A 16,979-nucleotide genomic window follows, 5' to 3' on the forward strand; every position below is an offset into this window, starting at 1 on the left:
CGTTTTTAGGTACAACTTGGGTACTTTTTCGAAATCAAATAAATAAATACAAAAAAACTTATTTCTATATTTACTAATTATTTCTAGAATTATACACCTTCATTGAAAAGATCCATAAAATAATTATCACTGTTTTTTATTTGCCTTCTCAAACAACATACTTCATTTGCATCCATAGGCGGACATCAGGGGGGCTTGGGGGGGCTTAGTTAGACATTTTATTCGTTGTTTTTATAATTATCTGTTGGTTTTTTTGAAAATCGTAAAATAAGAAACAATAAAAAACTATTTACAATAGCATTAATAATACCAATTAATTCGGCTACTTGCGAAAGAAGTTTTAGTGCAATGAAAAAAATAAAAACTTGGCTAAGTTTCATCGTGTTCCCCTTCTCCATATCAAGCACTGGAAGTATTACACGCGTTGTCGAAACCTGTTTCGAAAGTATAATAACATGTTTTTGTTAATTTTTAATATATTTTCCAAATATACTCAGTATTGTAAGGATTTTCTCAACCGCGCGTATGATGGATTTGTTTGTTTTAGTCGGGCGACAGCTACGTCAAACGTTGAAAATTGCATTTTCATTTCAATAGTATTGTAAAAGTGTTTGATGTTTGATTTCTCATGATATCTGCAACAAGTTTAATCGTTTGATTTTCGTTTAACCTATCGCCCAAACTAATATCAATGGAAATAATAATCTACAATTAAAATGGCTTGTAAGGCACCCACTTATAAGCTATGACTAACTTAACTTATTTTCGAAAAGTTCCTATGTGCTGATAAGATCAATTTTGCATTAAATTCTATAGTGCAAAATGTTTAGTGTTTACGTACAATGTGAACAGTGTGCCAGCAAGACTGATAATTTTCTGCAAACTGCATAATAGCATATATATCATTTAACTGGTTTGTTATTATTTATTTTAGTTGTATTGTTCGTAAAGCAGCATTCATATAATAAAGGAAAAAAAATTATTAACAAAATATTTTTTTTTTGGCCTTTATAAAAATTATTTATTATTATAAACATAGTATGGAAAAAAAAATTTTTACCTGCAGTTTTCCCCCTTTCGATTAATGCAACTGTTGAAGTTTTATGAGGGATAGAATTTTCGTGCTCGTTTAATTTTTGTACAGCATTTTTTCAGTCATTAAAACCAATAGTTACTAATGTTGATAAATGTGTACTTCCAATGAGTCGACATGGTGCACAAAACACTGTATCAGTAGATTTCGAAAACACTAATCATAGTCGCGACTGTACTTCATCATTTATACGTGTTTTAACAAATGATTTATTTAAAAATCTATTTTTGTCAGAATATTTACGTTAAGAACATGTAAAATCATCATTTAAATTTTGATTTATTCCGTGTTTTGCCACATAATCGCGAGTTACATCATTAATAATCCATTTAGCCGGATCATTATCAGTATCAAATGTATTTGAATCCATATTAGAAGTTGTTATATTGTTACTTACAAAATTTGATTCGTACATAGTCATTTTAACCTTTTCTAAATCATGTTGAGCATTATTAGATGCATTCAAACAATACGGTGTAGCAGGTTTTAAAAAAGTGTTTAGTTTAGGTATTTTATTTAGAATTTTACTCTCTTTATATTCTTTATCTTTGGTTCGCTTTTTATACTCTGAACCACTAAAATGTTTACAGCCGTCACTCATGTTGAAAAAATGCTAAATGCTGTAAATTTAATACGTGAATTAATAATTATTATTTATTAAATATATTATGTTGACGTATTATGCAATCCCGACAATGACGAACAATAAACTGAAATTAAGTGTGGTTGTGTGTGATTTGGATACACAATAACATATCTCTAGCCAATTTATATATATATTACATTATTATCGTAATTACTTTTAGGAACAACTTATATTATGTACCTAGGTAGGTATCTTATCTTTATAGCTCACATTACGAGAAAATTGATTTTGTGCTATTGACATTTTCAGTGTCACGCGCCCGTATATTTTACACACAGCTATCTATACTATACTATAATATTAAATATTATTTATTTTACTATTAAATATTATATAATATTAATTTATGCAGTTACTTAAATGCATAAAATATTTATAAGACTTTATTTTTATTTCTTATAAAATTTTCCGCCCTGGGCCCGGGCCTCACGGGCCTAGGCGTAAATACGGCCGAGTACGTACCATAGGGCTTCTGCAATGATACACAAATAGATAGATTTAAATGCTTGGATTGTCTGGATATTTGATTTTTCGGTACTTGTCGGTTATCGTGACTACCAAGCGAGGCGTATTGAATGGTGGTTATTATTAGCATTGGTGTGAGGATTTTTTGTAGATAGGTAAAATGATCTTTTATTTGCCATTTTCTAATGCAGTTAGTGTTGGACCATTGTCGTGTATCGTGTCATATTATTACAATCCAAATCTGGGATTTACCATCGAACGAAAAAGGGTAGTTGCGATAATCGACAAGTACCGATTTTTCGACTGGGCCCCAGATTATACCTTTGAGGTTCTTGATCGCGGTATAACATACTCCCATTATGTGTTCCGTTATTCGTTTTAGGGATAAGAAACAATTGGATAAACAGTTAAAATTTGGTTTTTCAGTTATTATTTTTATGTTCTATTGATTGATTGATTTTAGTTGTGAGAACAATGCTTTTGCGATTTATTTTACTGAAAAACAACGATTCTGCGACAACAGTTTTATGTTACTTATTTGTTAGCATTACACGAGCATTGTGTACGATTACGGGTTGCAGTTTGATTTCTACTCTTTTCCTGTTTAATGAGGTGTGTAAATTTGTCGAGTCAACACTATATGATCTAAAACCAACTTTCAGTACTTGTCTGGTGTGACACCGCCTGCAACCATAAGACACAGAACGATCTAATCCTTTGGATTTATAACGACGGTATAAGTGGTTGTTCATTTACGGGCAGTGGCATAGCAAGGGTATGGCGAACTATGCTTAGGCCAGGGCCGCAAATTGCAAAGTGATGCAAAAAAGTCGTATTTTTATCCTACAATTCAATCGACATTTTTCCTTTATATTTTTTGAAATACTTATATGTTGTCTATTTGTACACACTATAAATTATTTGATATTTAATGATGAAATTATGAAAATAGGGTATTTAAATAAAAAATGAACACTTAAATAATAACTTCTAAGTATAAATTGTACACTTATAAATATTAACAAATTAAAGGTTAAAAAAAATATCTTGACATCAAATTTTAATTGGTTAAAAAGATAACTTTTTCTAAGTGTGCCAGGGGCGCTAGCGAGTTTTCCTACGCCACTGTTTATGGAATAAGATTTCCGTAACACGCTTTTAGTGGAGCAAAACCGTAGACAGTTATCATTTCGATCCCGGACGCTTTGATTACCATACGTAATGGTCGTTATACGTAAAATCTATCGGAGCGAACTATATAAACAATAATTCCTGTACACTTAAGGCAATAAAAGTAATCGTTTATCGAAGGTGCGGCCGGCGCAGTCTTCTCGTATTTGTTCAGTACACCACTGGGTACTTAAAAATGGCAAACAATCGATTATTCGCTATTGCGTCTCGTACGAGCGTACGTGTACGAGTACGTGTAGACGCGTTCGATAAAAACACGGTTGAACGTAAAATCGAATATGTGCGCTACAAGCATTTTGTCTGATTTTTCGATTTGTCAGTACCGCAACGGATTCTGTCGTGTAGATATAAAATATATATTTGAATAAGAATTCAAACGTTACGCGATCAGGAGGTCGTGGTGTAAACGTAAAGTTGCAATACGGCATAAAAACATAAGGTCACCAGAGAGCGTTTAAAAGTAATTTCTAAAAACACAGACGGCTGTGTTTTATGAATTTTTTTATCATAACCGAACCTATCCGAATGAATAAGACCCTCGATTGTTCTACGGAAGCGGGAACGATATAAAAGGCTTAAAATGTAATTTGTGAGTGTTCGTAAGCTACTCGTAGTTTCTGGAATCTGTAATCTCAATTGAATTGCCGAGGTACGATCGCCGGCGAGTGGAGTGGGCTTTTTTAATTTTACTAACAATTGATTTTAGTGCAACAAATGATATCCATTTACAATTACGAAACGAGTATTTTTTTTTTATACACGTGTATTATTAAACTAATAGACGGATCACGTACATAAGTACACGTGCTTTCTTTAGTACACTTGTATTTTAATTTCACGTGAACTCGAGTACACGCATATAGTGTATATATCTACACGTGTATTACGAAAAACGAATTACAATATTATTTTTTTTTTATTCAATCGGTATATTTATTAAATGTTTGGTAAAAGAACAATCGCGAAATCGTTAATATAACAATTTTTTTTTTTTTTTTAAAAAGAAGATGAATTAAATAAAATCGACGATAATGTCCAAATATATTCAGCCTTATCTATTCATCACTGATTTTAAATGAAGATTATGAAAAATACTACTATTTAATGCATTGTACTACATTTTAATTGTTATTACATTTTAATTTCATATTTATTTTTATTTAACTTTTATTAAAATACGGAAGACTAGTATCGGCCATGACTAAAGATAGGTACTGCAGGCACTTAAAATTAGTCATTAAAAACATTCAAGTTTGTGTAGGTAAGTAACTTATTTGGATATTGATGATTCAGTTTGGATGAACGTCGACAACGATGGTTAATACACCTTGGATTTGAATAAATTCTTGAGCCGGATAACTTATAATTACAGAATCAGATCGGTTTTAGAAAAGTTAATGATTAAATACACAAACTAATAAAAACAAAAATTAACGGACGACATACCAATGAAACCGCGCGACTATTTTCGATACAATTAAGATTTATTCCATTTTTCCACATCTTACCTTTATGTGTAAAAATAACTAATTGAAAATAACTAAATAACCTAACCTATAATTGCAACCGTGTATATTCAATAATTGTTGCAATATTCATCAGGACTTTAGATAATATAATAATATTTAATAATAGATTTGTAATTGAGCATTTTTTTAATTTGGGGCACATTTGAAATTTTAAGAAATGAAGTAGAGCAGCGTTTCACGTCTTTTTTTCATTCACGAACCCCTTGACTTCTCACCATTGCTTTACATACCCCTTACTGTCAACTTATTTATTTTCACATAGAATCGATATGATTATATTTCACAATTTAATTTTAATGTGATCCTGAGAGTTGTTTGGTAACTCTTAATTTTTTAAATCTGATTTTGCTGATGATAAGTTAACTCGTAAGTCTCAACTCACAAAAAGCTTATTACAAAACTTATTTTTAATGAAAGTGTACGAAGAAAAAACACAATGACTGTTATCGAATATTTCATAAATTATTTATTTATTCATATACGTAAATTTTTGTATTATCTACCATTACCTTTTTTTCTCCGAGTACCCTTTTGTATCTTCGCGTACCACCGGGGGTACGTGTATCCTCGTTCGAGAAACGCTGAAGCAGAACGTTGATTGAGCTGTTTACATTTAAATTTTATATGGAGAGTCCAAATGTGTCAGGTATGATACCGAATTGTTTCGTTAAGGACTGAATTGGAATTGGCTTCTCCTCAATATACATAATGAATAATTACTCTCTAAAGTGAACGTTGATATATGTTTGTTAATTGGATTACATAATTAACCAAATACATAATACCTTACATAATAAACATAATACTAAATTAATTAGGTTAAATCGAATAATAATTAAAAATGGAAATTACAGTGCACTATTCTGCAGCTTTTAATAATATTGTTACGTGACAGCCAGTAAATATATCCATAATTGTTGTGCATTTTATGTGACTGTTGAGTCCTGAAATTAAATATTAGATACCTTAAAGGATGTAGAACAATATCGTTATTCAAATAAGAAAAACAACCTTTAATCTAAAGTGGTTATTATCTAACTATATATAAGCATATGGCTTCATTATCTAACTGACGAAATGATACGAAGAGGAATTTTTCTAGTTTCTTTGCAATTCATTTCATTTTACTATACTGATATGATGCATGAGTATTCAATGAAAAATTAATTTTTTTTATCGAACACCTATACATATAACTTAATACATACATGTGTACGTTTAAAATATAATGTAAAAGTATATGTATACATATGTTTCGTTAGGGATGTAATTTTAATTTTTGGTTTTCCTACGTGTATGAAAACGCCTAACCTTTTCATTTCAATGCATATTTTAAATAAACGCAATTCATTAAAAAAAAAAAACCACCCTGCATGTGTATTTGTGAGACTTGTCTATGATATTAGTGTGAAATATGAGTAGGATGAAAAAAAAATCTTTTCAATTATTACTAGTTAACATATTTTAATCAGTCGTCTGAACGAAAGAGTTATTTGGTACAAATAGATTTTATTAATCATTACATTAGTAATTTATATCTATTTTTAGAAATAGTTTTACAACAATATGTTTACGCGCAGAAGACTTTAATACTATTTTTTACTATTCAGCTTAAGCAAATAAATTCATAACATTGCTGAAAAATGTATTGCGCTGAAAATGCACTGAACTCTTAAATCGCCAGATGGATTGGGTACACTTTGGTTTGGATGAAAATTAGATTAAAAATATGGTACGTTTTATGAAATCAAATTATGTCATATGGTTTTTGTAAATTTTATGAAAACATTAACGCACGTGATGATAAATATATAAACTCAACACGTGTACATGCTGAAAGAATATAATTGATGGCTGAAACGATCGTTAGTTCACGATAATTGTATCTATTATCTATTATCTATTTATTGAAACTATAAATATTTTGACCATTTACAGAATGTCGGGTAGCAATACGTGGTTGGTGGCCGACTCTTATACATATGTGTTCTTGACAACATTTATTTGATTATGAAAAGGGCTGTTTAGATAACTTTTCACTTAAATTGAGGTTGATGAAACAGGTGTTATGTTTATTGATCACATCCCGTAAATGCATAATGCATAATGTGTTTAATTAGAAGTTGAACTTTATTTTTTATATATTATAGTTAATTTTTTGTTCGTATTCGTACCCCCGTAATATAATATAATTATAATATAATTGAATTCGTAATGAATAAATACTGTGCTATCATTATAAGAATTATCAAAATTTTTTTAATCTTTTAAATATATTTTTATCTATTATTAAATTTTAAATTTAAATTTATTTTTATCTGTTATTTATATGCTATTGATTATGTCAAAACTAAAATTCGTATTATTATTTAGTGTAAAATGCTGATTTTTATACGCATTTATTTTTAAAAAGAAGTTTTATTTTCTTTAAAATTCATCGTATTGACAATTGCGGTGTTATTACATTAGTGAAGAAATAAATAGTAATTATGTGTTGAACTTTTTAGGTGGAAATATGTTTACAAATAATTGTTCACACAAAAAAAAAAAAATAAAAAATAAAATAAACAAACCAACAAATAAGTTTGCTTTTATAATAAATACTTCATTGTACAACAATTTATCATATTAAATCAATTATTTATTAAAATAGTTTAATCACATAACGTATTTAATAATAACAGTAAATATATGTATATGTATATATTTTCGAAGAATGAGCAATACACGTACGTATTATATATTTTGTCATTCGTTAAATTCTCAAAAAAATAAACGTTATAATGATGTTCGACATAACCTGTATAGTATTATATAAAATAGATAAATATATATATATATATATCTATATATATATATATATATTATATTATATTATTAATAAAAATACTTCGAAACACAAAAATAATAATCAATGTAAATGTATTAGATAATATCGACGGCGGTCATTGGCATCTTCGTTTAAAGCTATGTACATATGTAATGCGTATTTCTAAATAATAACATGTTATTGTTATCAAAACTGAGTATTATAAATATTAGAAGAAATAATGTTTAGATTTTTTTTTTTTTTTTACAAAAAATCACAAGTGTGGTAAAATTTCCAAAAACGTTTACATGGACAAATGGTCTTTAACATAGTCCCGTGTACTAACGTAAGAGTCAATGTCACGTGGCCGTTCTTAACAATACGAGTACCTGTGTTATAGTAATAATAAATATAGAAAATACATTAAATAACGATACTATTATCGAAAATAAACGAAAAAAATTTTTTTTTTATAAAAATTCCTTAGACGATGATTGTATTTTTTGTTATGAACTATTGACGAAAAAGGAAGAATAACTTATATCGATCAATTCGAACTGTCTGGGTACAGGCCCAACTCAATGCTGAGTCGTTTGGGCTGTCGGGCTTTCGAAGGAAACGGATCGAACGGTTTCACGGTTACGGCGCGATCGTCGCCGCTGAAGTCGTTGTCTTCTGCTGCTCCCGATTGCGTCGGCGACAACCGTGATTCTCCGTCCAAACCCCCGGAGGACACGTCGGCTAACGAGCCTCCGGACTTGGGCTCTGAGGCCGTTACCAAGGACCCGCTGAAAACGTCGATGTCGTTGATCAAATCGGGTAACCGATCTTCCAAGTCAACCACGGACGTCTTCTCCGGAGGCGTGATCACCGACGTGCCCTCGCCGTCTCCTCTACACATCCGGTCCAACAGTTCCGAGTTGGCTCGCAACATTTCGGCAAGGCTCACGTCGTCAACTTCCTGGTCGTCCTCGACAACGTCGTTGTACTGCTTCTCCACCACCGGTCCTACCACGTCATCGGCTCCGTCCTCGGTCCAACTCCTATCACAGTCATAGCATGATTTCACATCGTCGCCCATCTGGTTCCTATCACAGTCGTTGCACGTGTCGCCGTCGTCGCGGCCGTTGTCTTTGACCGACCGCTCGCTGGAACAGTCGGATGCGGGGTCGTCGCAGAGCTCGGTAGAAGTGGACGAAGTGGACGAAGACGTCGAGACTGTACGTTTTTCGACGACTCTTGGGTCTGAAACGTTATCGAAAACTGTATGTTATTCCGTACGGACATAAGTCTGCACAGCGTTGAAGCACACCGATGATGGGTTACAATAAAATATACCCACAAGCAAAAGGGGTGTTTTAGGTGTTAACACACCACCCCCGACCCACATGCCGTTCTAAGGGAAAAATCAATAATGAACTAATGTGCTTTGGGGGGGGGGGGATGCCCTATGAAAATATAAATATGTGATCACACAATTCTGTTTCGTATTTGATTTTTTTTTCATAACGTAATAGGATACCTTATATCATATTCCTTGCTTGGAAATTATACGCATATTATGATTTATAAATTTGATTTCATAACAAGAATGTTTAATCAACCAACACCCACTACAAGTTGTATTTTGAAGTCAATGAAACACTCTTACATACGTATATATGTTGTAGATCAGTGTTTTTCAACCATTATGCTAGGGCGGCTCACAAATGTAATTTGTATTGAATATACATATAGATTAAATATTTGAGAAGAAAAAAAAACCTAGTAAGTATGCTTTATCATAATAACATGGTTAATAATTTTATCGTATACTTAAACGCAATTCTGCTAAACTCAATTCTGATAAATATATTTTGATAATTAAGATATCTGTTTTGTCATTAGTTTACTAACAGTCGTACAAAATATTTTGTGACCCAATGTTGATAACTCAGAATTAATTTGGTTTGGTTGAAAACAACGGAGAGAATTTTAACAATCTAATCGATCAAACCTGTATAATTGCAACCAATAAAGTTCGGGCACCAAACTTTTAATGCACTTTTGAAATATGAAGAGTAATATTATCGTCACAACTTCTGAAAATCTCTACACTCTAATATAAACACAAATGTTTATTTTTTCAAGCACATTTAATGTATGAAAAACACAACCGCTTCTGCATAATGTACAGAGCTAACGATGTATTGACATATGTCTTTACAATATCGACCGGTAAAAAGTAAAATAAGCGACATGGTTTATGCCACGGGATAACCGACGGTTAAAGTATTTGATTTCACAAGTGCTACAGTGTTTCATAATTTATAAAATATTTAATCTACTGGTATAAATTTCAATACATGTGATACTAACGAAAACTGTGTTTGCTGAGCGGAAAACACAATATGGCGCTTGGTTTCTACTCTTATTGTTCATCACATAATATAATGTTGATAAGTATCAGTTCTATGATTTTCTAGGCTTAGTGTGATTCATAAAAACGAAGTCCTCCTTCAATAGCCGGACAAGTAAAAAGTCATAACTACACCATTTAATCTTTATTTTTATAATATTTTTTTCGGTTTAAGAGTGCACCATCTGTCTCATTAATTACTTTTGTGGTAGCAGATAGTCATAATATTAAACTATTTGTATGATATAATTGTCAAAATTTCATTATTATAAGGAATAGTGTAATATTATGTCAAAAATCAAATTATAATTACATATAATGATAAGTATCGCATTAAATGTATTTCATATTGTCAACATTATAAGAGTTGAGAACAAGTGTTATGCTGTTGTTTCTCTGCGGACATAATTTTCATTAGTGTCGAAAATACTCTAAAAAAAAACTGCTTAGCCCCAACTTTTATATTTCTATTCGTAGACGTCGTTTGTACGCTTGTTATTTTTATTTTATACAAATAAACAGCCTGATATTTAAAAAATTGGATTACAGATATAATAGGGCCTCAAAAAATTATCTCAGTTCCACCGCTGGTGTACATTATGTTGTTAAGCCCTAGAATCTCGCTTAGTTCTTTTTGCCTTTTACTATTCAATATTATATCATCACGAAAGTATCGCTCTGAGTCCGCTTCGGATATTAAAATTTACGAAAAATTATTACAATATATTCGGCAAGCCTTTTTTTTTTTAAGGAGGACAACAAGAAAATATTTAGAATCAGTTGAAAATCAATGAAACAATGAATGTATTGACGTTCAAATTGCTTGAATATTACATAAAATATGTACTACTGATACGAAATCAAACGACGTAACTATCACAAACTCCAAATACGACATTTGAATAGTAAAGTTTGAATATTTCTGTAGTAACTGAATACTGATATCCATGATATTTCACATTAAGTCACTAGTGTTATACACGGCTATAGTTTTACAAAAAATATTTAATATTTATATAATACCTATTTTGACTTCAGGCTTTTTGACGTCCTGTATGTATTTCAAAGGTATGGAGCCAGGTATGGGTCCGATGGAAGTGCACCGCAGCGCCGTTTTGCCAAATAATAAATGATTCATTGCTGAAGAATTGGACGTACTGATAAAGTTTTGTCCATTACAGGCAGCTGTAAAAAATAAAAATGAAATTTATTTTTAAACATTAGATGTCAATCGAAAATATAGAATTAAATATTGTCTTTTATTACGGTCGTATAGTGTTATGCATAAATAATTTATTGACTGTACTCAATAAAAACGTTGACTAAAATACAGTGAAAATGTTAGGTTAAAGACGTTTCGTCCGATGTACATGTAATTACATAGATTTCTTCAAACGCGATTTTGCAACGCGCTATGTTCTAAAAAGTAATTTCAAATGTTAAAAAATGTCTCGATACGAATGATTTTGAATGAAAAAAATGAAAAATTTGAATATTGATTTGATGTTAAGTTTTTTAGATTCTGAATAAAACGAGAAATGCCTATTGTTTGTTTTATAGTATGGTGTTTTCTTTATTTTTTCTGCTTATACATTTTCGGATAGGAAAAAGGCACCACAGGTTTCACGTAGCGTCATATTAGATTAGAAATTAGATAAAGACGGTATTTACTTTGAAAAGTTATTTTTCAATTTTCTCAATGTTTTCCGTCGGAGAAAATATATTGATTAAGAATGAAAAAAAAAAAATTCCCTGGGTGAATGCGGTTTTTTCGTTTTATATTTATTTGGTCAAAATAAGTAACCCTAGAACTTTTGTGCTAGAAATTGTGATACAAGCGTATAATGTAGTTGTATTGTTACATAGTACTCAAACGATGTACGAGTATTCAAACTATACTGGTATATATCAATAAAATGCTTCAAACGACTCAATAAATTCCTAATAGGTTATCAATATTTTATTGTAAGATTTGCTTAAAATTGTTTTTCGAAAGTAGCGAAGCATCTTTGCCATTAAATGTTAAACTACCCTACCCTAGCGATATGATATTGGAGAACGTTAAATAAATGGGCATCTCCCATTTGCATCAAAAAAAATTAATTAATTTTAAAGGACACCGTGTGTCGAAAAAATTTGGGAAGCACTGGTATAACCTATTTTCGCCAAAATAAAAAAAGTATGTTATTTTTGACATCCCATTAGCACCAAATTTACCTTTGTTAACATTTTATATCAACGACTTTATTGATTATCATTAAAAAAAAAAAAAAATTGTAGAATTACTAAAATAGACTATAATTTAAATAAAATTGTATCGATTATCATTATTAGTATTATTATTATGACTTTTTAATTATTATCTGAGGAAAAAAATGTATTACTTTATTATAATTATTTTGAAACGAATAATGAAACTGGATAAAAGAAGGTTCGTATAATGGAAGTTGGAATATTCTGTACTCAATATCTGTACTGTATATGAATAACCAAGTCGTTAATGAAAAAATGTTTATGCAGGTAAATTTAACGCAAATGGGCTGTATCCAAAATGAATTAATTATTTTTTTTTTGGTGTAAATGGGTAATTCCCGAATAAATGATAATATAATACTAGTATTTTGCAGTATCATCGTGGTTTACCTGTTAAAATCACTTGAACTTGTTTCTGCCTTTCTTTAAGCTTACTGTACTGCTTCTTCAGCAAAGATATATCAAGTGCTACTTTCTCTCTTTCAGACTCCAGACTGGGAGTCGGTTGTCTGTTACCTCTGCCAGTTTTGCTATCTAAAAATACAAACGCGTTTGATAAAAAATCCAGTATATGTTTTCGTCGGTAGCGCGTAGCGAAAATGTTTTACTTCTTGTCTTCGATGTGTCGTTGCTCGCGACGACCACCGTCGATTTACTGTCGATATCGTCATCGCTATCCGTCTCCTCCACATCGGACTCCGTATAGAACAACCTCAGTCCCCGTTTCGCCATGTGGCTGACCCACGGGTTTATGTTGTACATGTATCTTTCACGGAGTTCTTTGACTTCAACCAGTTCATTCATCGTACTGATTGTCTGCGTGGCAGAATATGATGACGATAATAGTTATAATAATAATAATAATTAATATGTAATTATCGATGCACGCGTATTGTATTATAATTTATTATACGCTTTTTTGTGCACAAACGAACAAAACAAATAATAATATGAAAGCGATGTGCGCGGTCCCGTTCAAATATTGGTATCAACGACAATCGTTTATACTCACATTGATTAAATTGTTGGCGTCCATTAAACCGAACTCGAGCATTTCTCTGGTGAGGACAGCCATAATACTATAAAATTCGTCTGCACTTGTCACAGTCATTATTCGGCTAGAGCAAACCAATTTTATTAGAAGAATGTTTGAAAAGCGTTTTATTAGAAAAAAAAAAGATACATACATATTGAAAAGCGAATTTTTATATCTATATTGAATTGCGCAAGGTAAAGTATTACGTAATATTATTCTGAATATATTATATATTATTATTTTGCAATAATACGTCGCGAGTACTGAAATACCATCGCAACGAGATGCGATCAAGATGAAATTCTCAAGTAATTGCGAGTTTTGGTTGGTCTGCATTAAGCCTCGTATCTACTTAAATTTATAACTATTAACGTTGCGATTTGTATGTAACCATTGTTCGAGTTTAGAAAATTCATACCGTACTGCGATTTGGGACTATTTAATTAATTTTTGTCTTATTCTGCAGCAAAATATAACTGCTACGTATAAATTTCAACTCACGTAAAAACACTAAATGTTAATTTTTTGTTAATTAGAAATTATCCGCAGTATGTATGTATAATATAATATATAATACAAATATTAAATGCTTTGATGGTGAAAATCTCAAAGTATGCAATAAATTGCTATTATGCTTGTTAAATAGGGTAATACGATTATAAACTTTGTAAATAGTTCGTAGTACTTATCAAAAAACGTAACTGCAGCAATGACTTATGCTAATGAGTTGGATAAATGTAAAATTAGATTTTTTGTTTGTAATTAAATTCTGTTGGTCTTAATAAGGATTTAAATTATGAAATGCAATTAAAATTATTTTCCTACGAAGGGATTATGGGTATACGGTATGCAATGAATATGAATATATATGTATATTGTTGAAATGGCTATTTAAAAAAAAATACTCAACAATAAAATACCACTAGAATATAAAATTACATTATAATAAGAATTTTAGCGGAATATTTTTTGAACAGTCATCATATGCGTAGTGACTATACGGCCTCGATGTAAAATCTGAAACATCGACGTGGGGTCACCGCAATTAATGTTTTAGATCGGCCAGTTTTCAAGTATCCGTGAGCTTGTCGAATTTCAACAATGGAAGTTTAACGATGTTTACTACTGCAGAATGGCCGTTGCGTTATACTCACTCGGACAATGCGTCCCAGATGGCTAGAGCGGTTTTTAATAGCACCGTGCTCCCTTCGAGGAATATCAGATCCCAGACCCGGAGCACCGTGCGTTGTGGAAGACAGTTGCAGAACAACGTGAGAAACCATTGCATTGTAAACACGTTCGTCAGAGGCGGCTCGTAGCTGGTTCCTATATTCAATAGCATGCAATTAAAACGCGATTGACTACAACAGCAGTATACGGTGACGGAGGTTCATGTACTTACCGGAGTCTTTTGATTCGGTTTGCAACCTGTCCAGATGCCTTGAGAGGTTTTGAAGTCTGACGCGCAGTAAATCTCTGAACACGGCCATGTCGACGGACAATCCTCTGAGGTTGTTGGCAAAGTACCCTTCCGGCAACACGCCTTCGATCAAATATATCATAACCTGAAAGATAAAAACAAAAACAATATAATAACGTTCAATCGTTGCCGCCGCTACCGCTAAGTTGACAATACGCGCTTCTTACGTCAACGGTACAAGTGTGCACGGTGAAATGTCAGAGTATTTGTCGACTCAGCGATGCGAGACGGTAAATAATATTGTCACATATGATTTTCGTACTACGTTTGAGGTGATGTGTACACGATTTCAAGTGCAAAAATAACTCCGATCATCACAATCATTAGAGATCTCTGATCGAATATGTTTTCTTATTGTTAATTTGTAATAAGGCATTTTGTGAATTCCCTACGGTTTTTATAATATTTGAGAAAAACTGACGAAACGTTTTAAATTAAATCAAATATATTTACGGTAAACCGGTTTTCGATCATTTCGAATTTTCGTTTTCATCGTAACACAAAATAATAATCGTCAATTTCCACTGTATTCTCTTATCATAATTTGCTATGGATGTTATAATTAAAAAAAAAAAGTTTGATCCATTTAGAGAGAATTAAAATTATAATTTTTCTTAGTTTTTTTTAAGAAAGTTCATGAAATAAAATTCCTCGAAATGTAACACTAAGTTCCTTGTAAGTACATTTATATTGCTAATTAAAGAAAAAATCTAGTTTAATTTCAAAGAAACTACAAGCCCTTAAATATTAAATTAAACCAAATAATAAAAGCAGGAGTTTAGCCAGTGGGGGTGTTACAGGTGTAGTAACAACCCCTCTCAGCCGTGGTATACTTAATATGTTTTATAAAGATAAAGATGCATCATAAGCCGTGATTTACACTTATTTATCAAAATGAAATATATATTACGATAATAATAATGTAAAGCACTAAAGTCGGGACCCGGAATTAATAAGTACTAGGCTTGGGAACTTATAGCTCTAAAGAATACACAAATATGCTTCTAAAATTATTATAATATGCATTTATATGCATTAAAAAAAAAATTACCACAAAGTACACAAAATAAAACATGTCCATCGAATGTAAATGTATCTTTAAACTCCGAAACAAAACTTTGTAGTCGGATACTCGTAGACTGTTGTACTTTCGGCAATACACAATAATAAATATTTCCTATTATTCATCGAATTTTAAAAATATTGATTACTTTACCAATAACCATTGCAAGCAGTGAAAGATCTTTTTCCTCTTTACGGCGCTTAAAAACATATTTGAGGAACATAACTGGTGAAAATCGGTTGAACGGCTTAACAGTTATAAATATTCATCGGGATTTAGTTGTAACCACCGACGAAATAATAGATACTCTAGCTTTAAAAAGTAGACGCATTAAGTTAATTTAATTAAAAATATATATATATATTTTTTTGTATTAATTATAAAAATACATATGTGAAAAATTTAACCCGGCGTTAGTCGCGCTATGACCAAAATGACCGAACTTTTTTTACATGTTTAATAAAACATTTATGTTTTATACTTTAACCATTGATATTCGGTATACCTTTCAATAATGTTATTAAAAATGATATTATAATATTCCAAGTATATTTAATTTCGTACGTATAGAATAAATTAAGATAAAGTGATATATCATTAATTGCGGGCATTTCGACCTAATCGCGACTAATGATGTTATTATTTTTATTATTACGACTAACATTGCCGGTTAGGTTATTATTAGACTAACATTTCCGGACTTATTTATATTATTATTTATTTTATTTATTCATCTAAGTTACTCATAAATACATAATATACAGTATACAAATTTAAATAAAAATCGTACATTGCTCTTTTAAATTAGGTACCCAATTTATATGTAAGGAAGTACTTTCAGTTTCAATTTTTTTCTCTGTAAATAATTTAATAAGTTATTAAAGTTGTATGAAAATTGATTTGTCTTAATAAAGTTACGAAATAACGTTTTTTATAATTATATTCTAGAAAATTATAACGCGGTCAAAAAGGACCGTGGTGCGACTAACGCTGGGTTAAATATACGTAAAGTAATC

At 31.0% G+C, this 16,979-nt stretch overlaps 1 protein-coding gene across 2 annotated transcripts in view; it reads right to left on the reverse strand.

The window, feature by feature from the left end:
• Positions 1-7,781: 7,781 nt before the first annotated feature.
• The window catches only part of LOC112688475 (TBC1 domain family member 30-like), a 49,697-nt gene continuing 40,499 nt past the window's right edge, over positions 7,782-16,979 (reverse strand). For both annotated transcript variants that reach the window (XM_025561664.1, XM_025561665.1), the window contains 7 exons: positions 14,823-14,985; positions 14,575-14,746; positions 13,397-13,502; positions 12,993-13,200; positions 12,775-12,918; positions 11,155-11,316; positions 7,782-8,978 (listed from right to left, as the gene is read on the reverse strand). In XM_025561664.1, coding sequence (XP_025417449.1) covers positions 8,281-8,978; positions 11,155-11,316; positions 12,775-12,918; positions 12,993-13,200; positions 13,397-13,502; positions 14,575-14,746; positions 14,823-14,985 — 1,653 coding nt within the window. In that variant the 3' untranslated portion in view covers positions 7,782-8,280. The remainder of the gene's footprint in view (positions 8,979-11,154; positions 11,317-12,774; positions 12,919-12,992; positions 13,201-13,396; positions 13,503-14,574; positions 14,747-14,822; positions 14,986-16,979) is intronic.

This window comes from Sipha flava, unplaced genomic scaffold (assembly GCF_003268045.1).
Source record: "Sipha flava isolate LNK unplaced genomic scaffold, YSA_version1 39_pilon_pilon, whole genome shotgun sequence".
In the NCBI taxonomy this organism is placed as follows: Eukaryota; Metazoa; Arthropoda; class Insecta; order Hemiptera; family Aphididae; genus Sipha; species Sipha flava.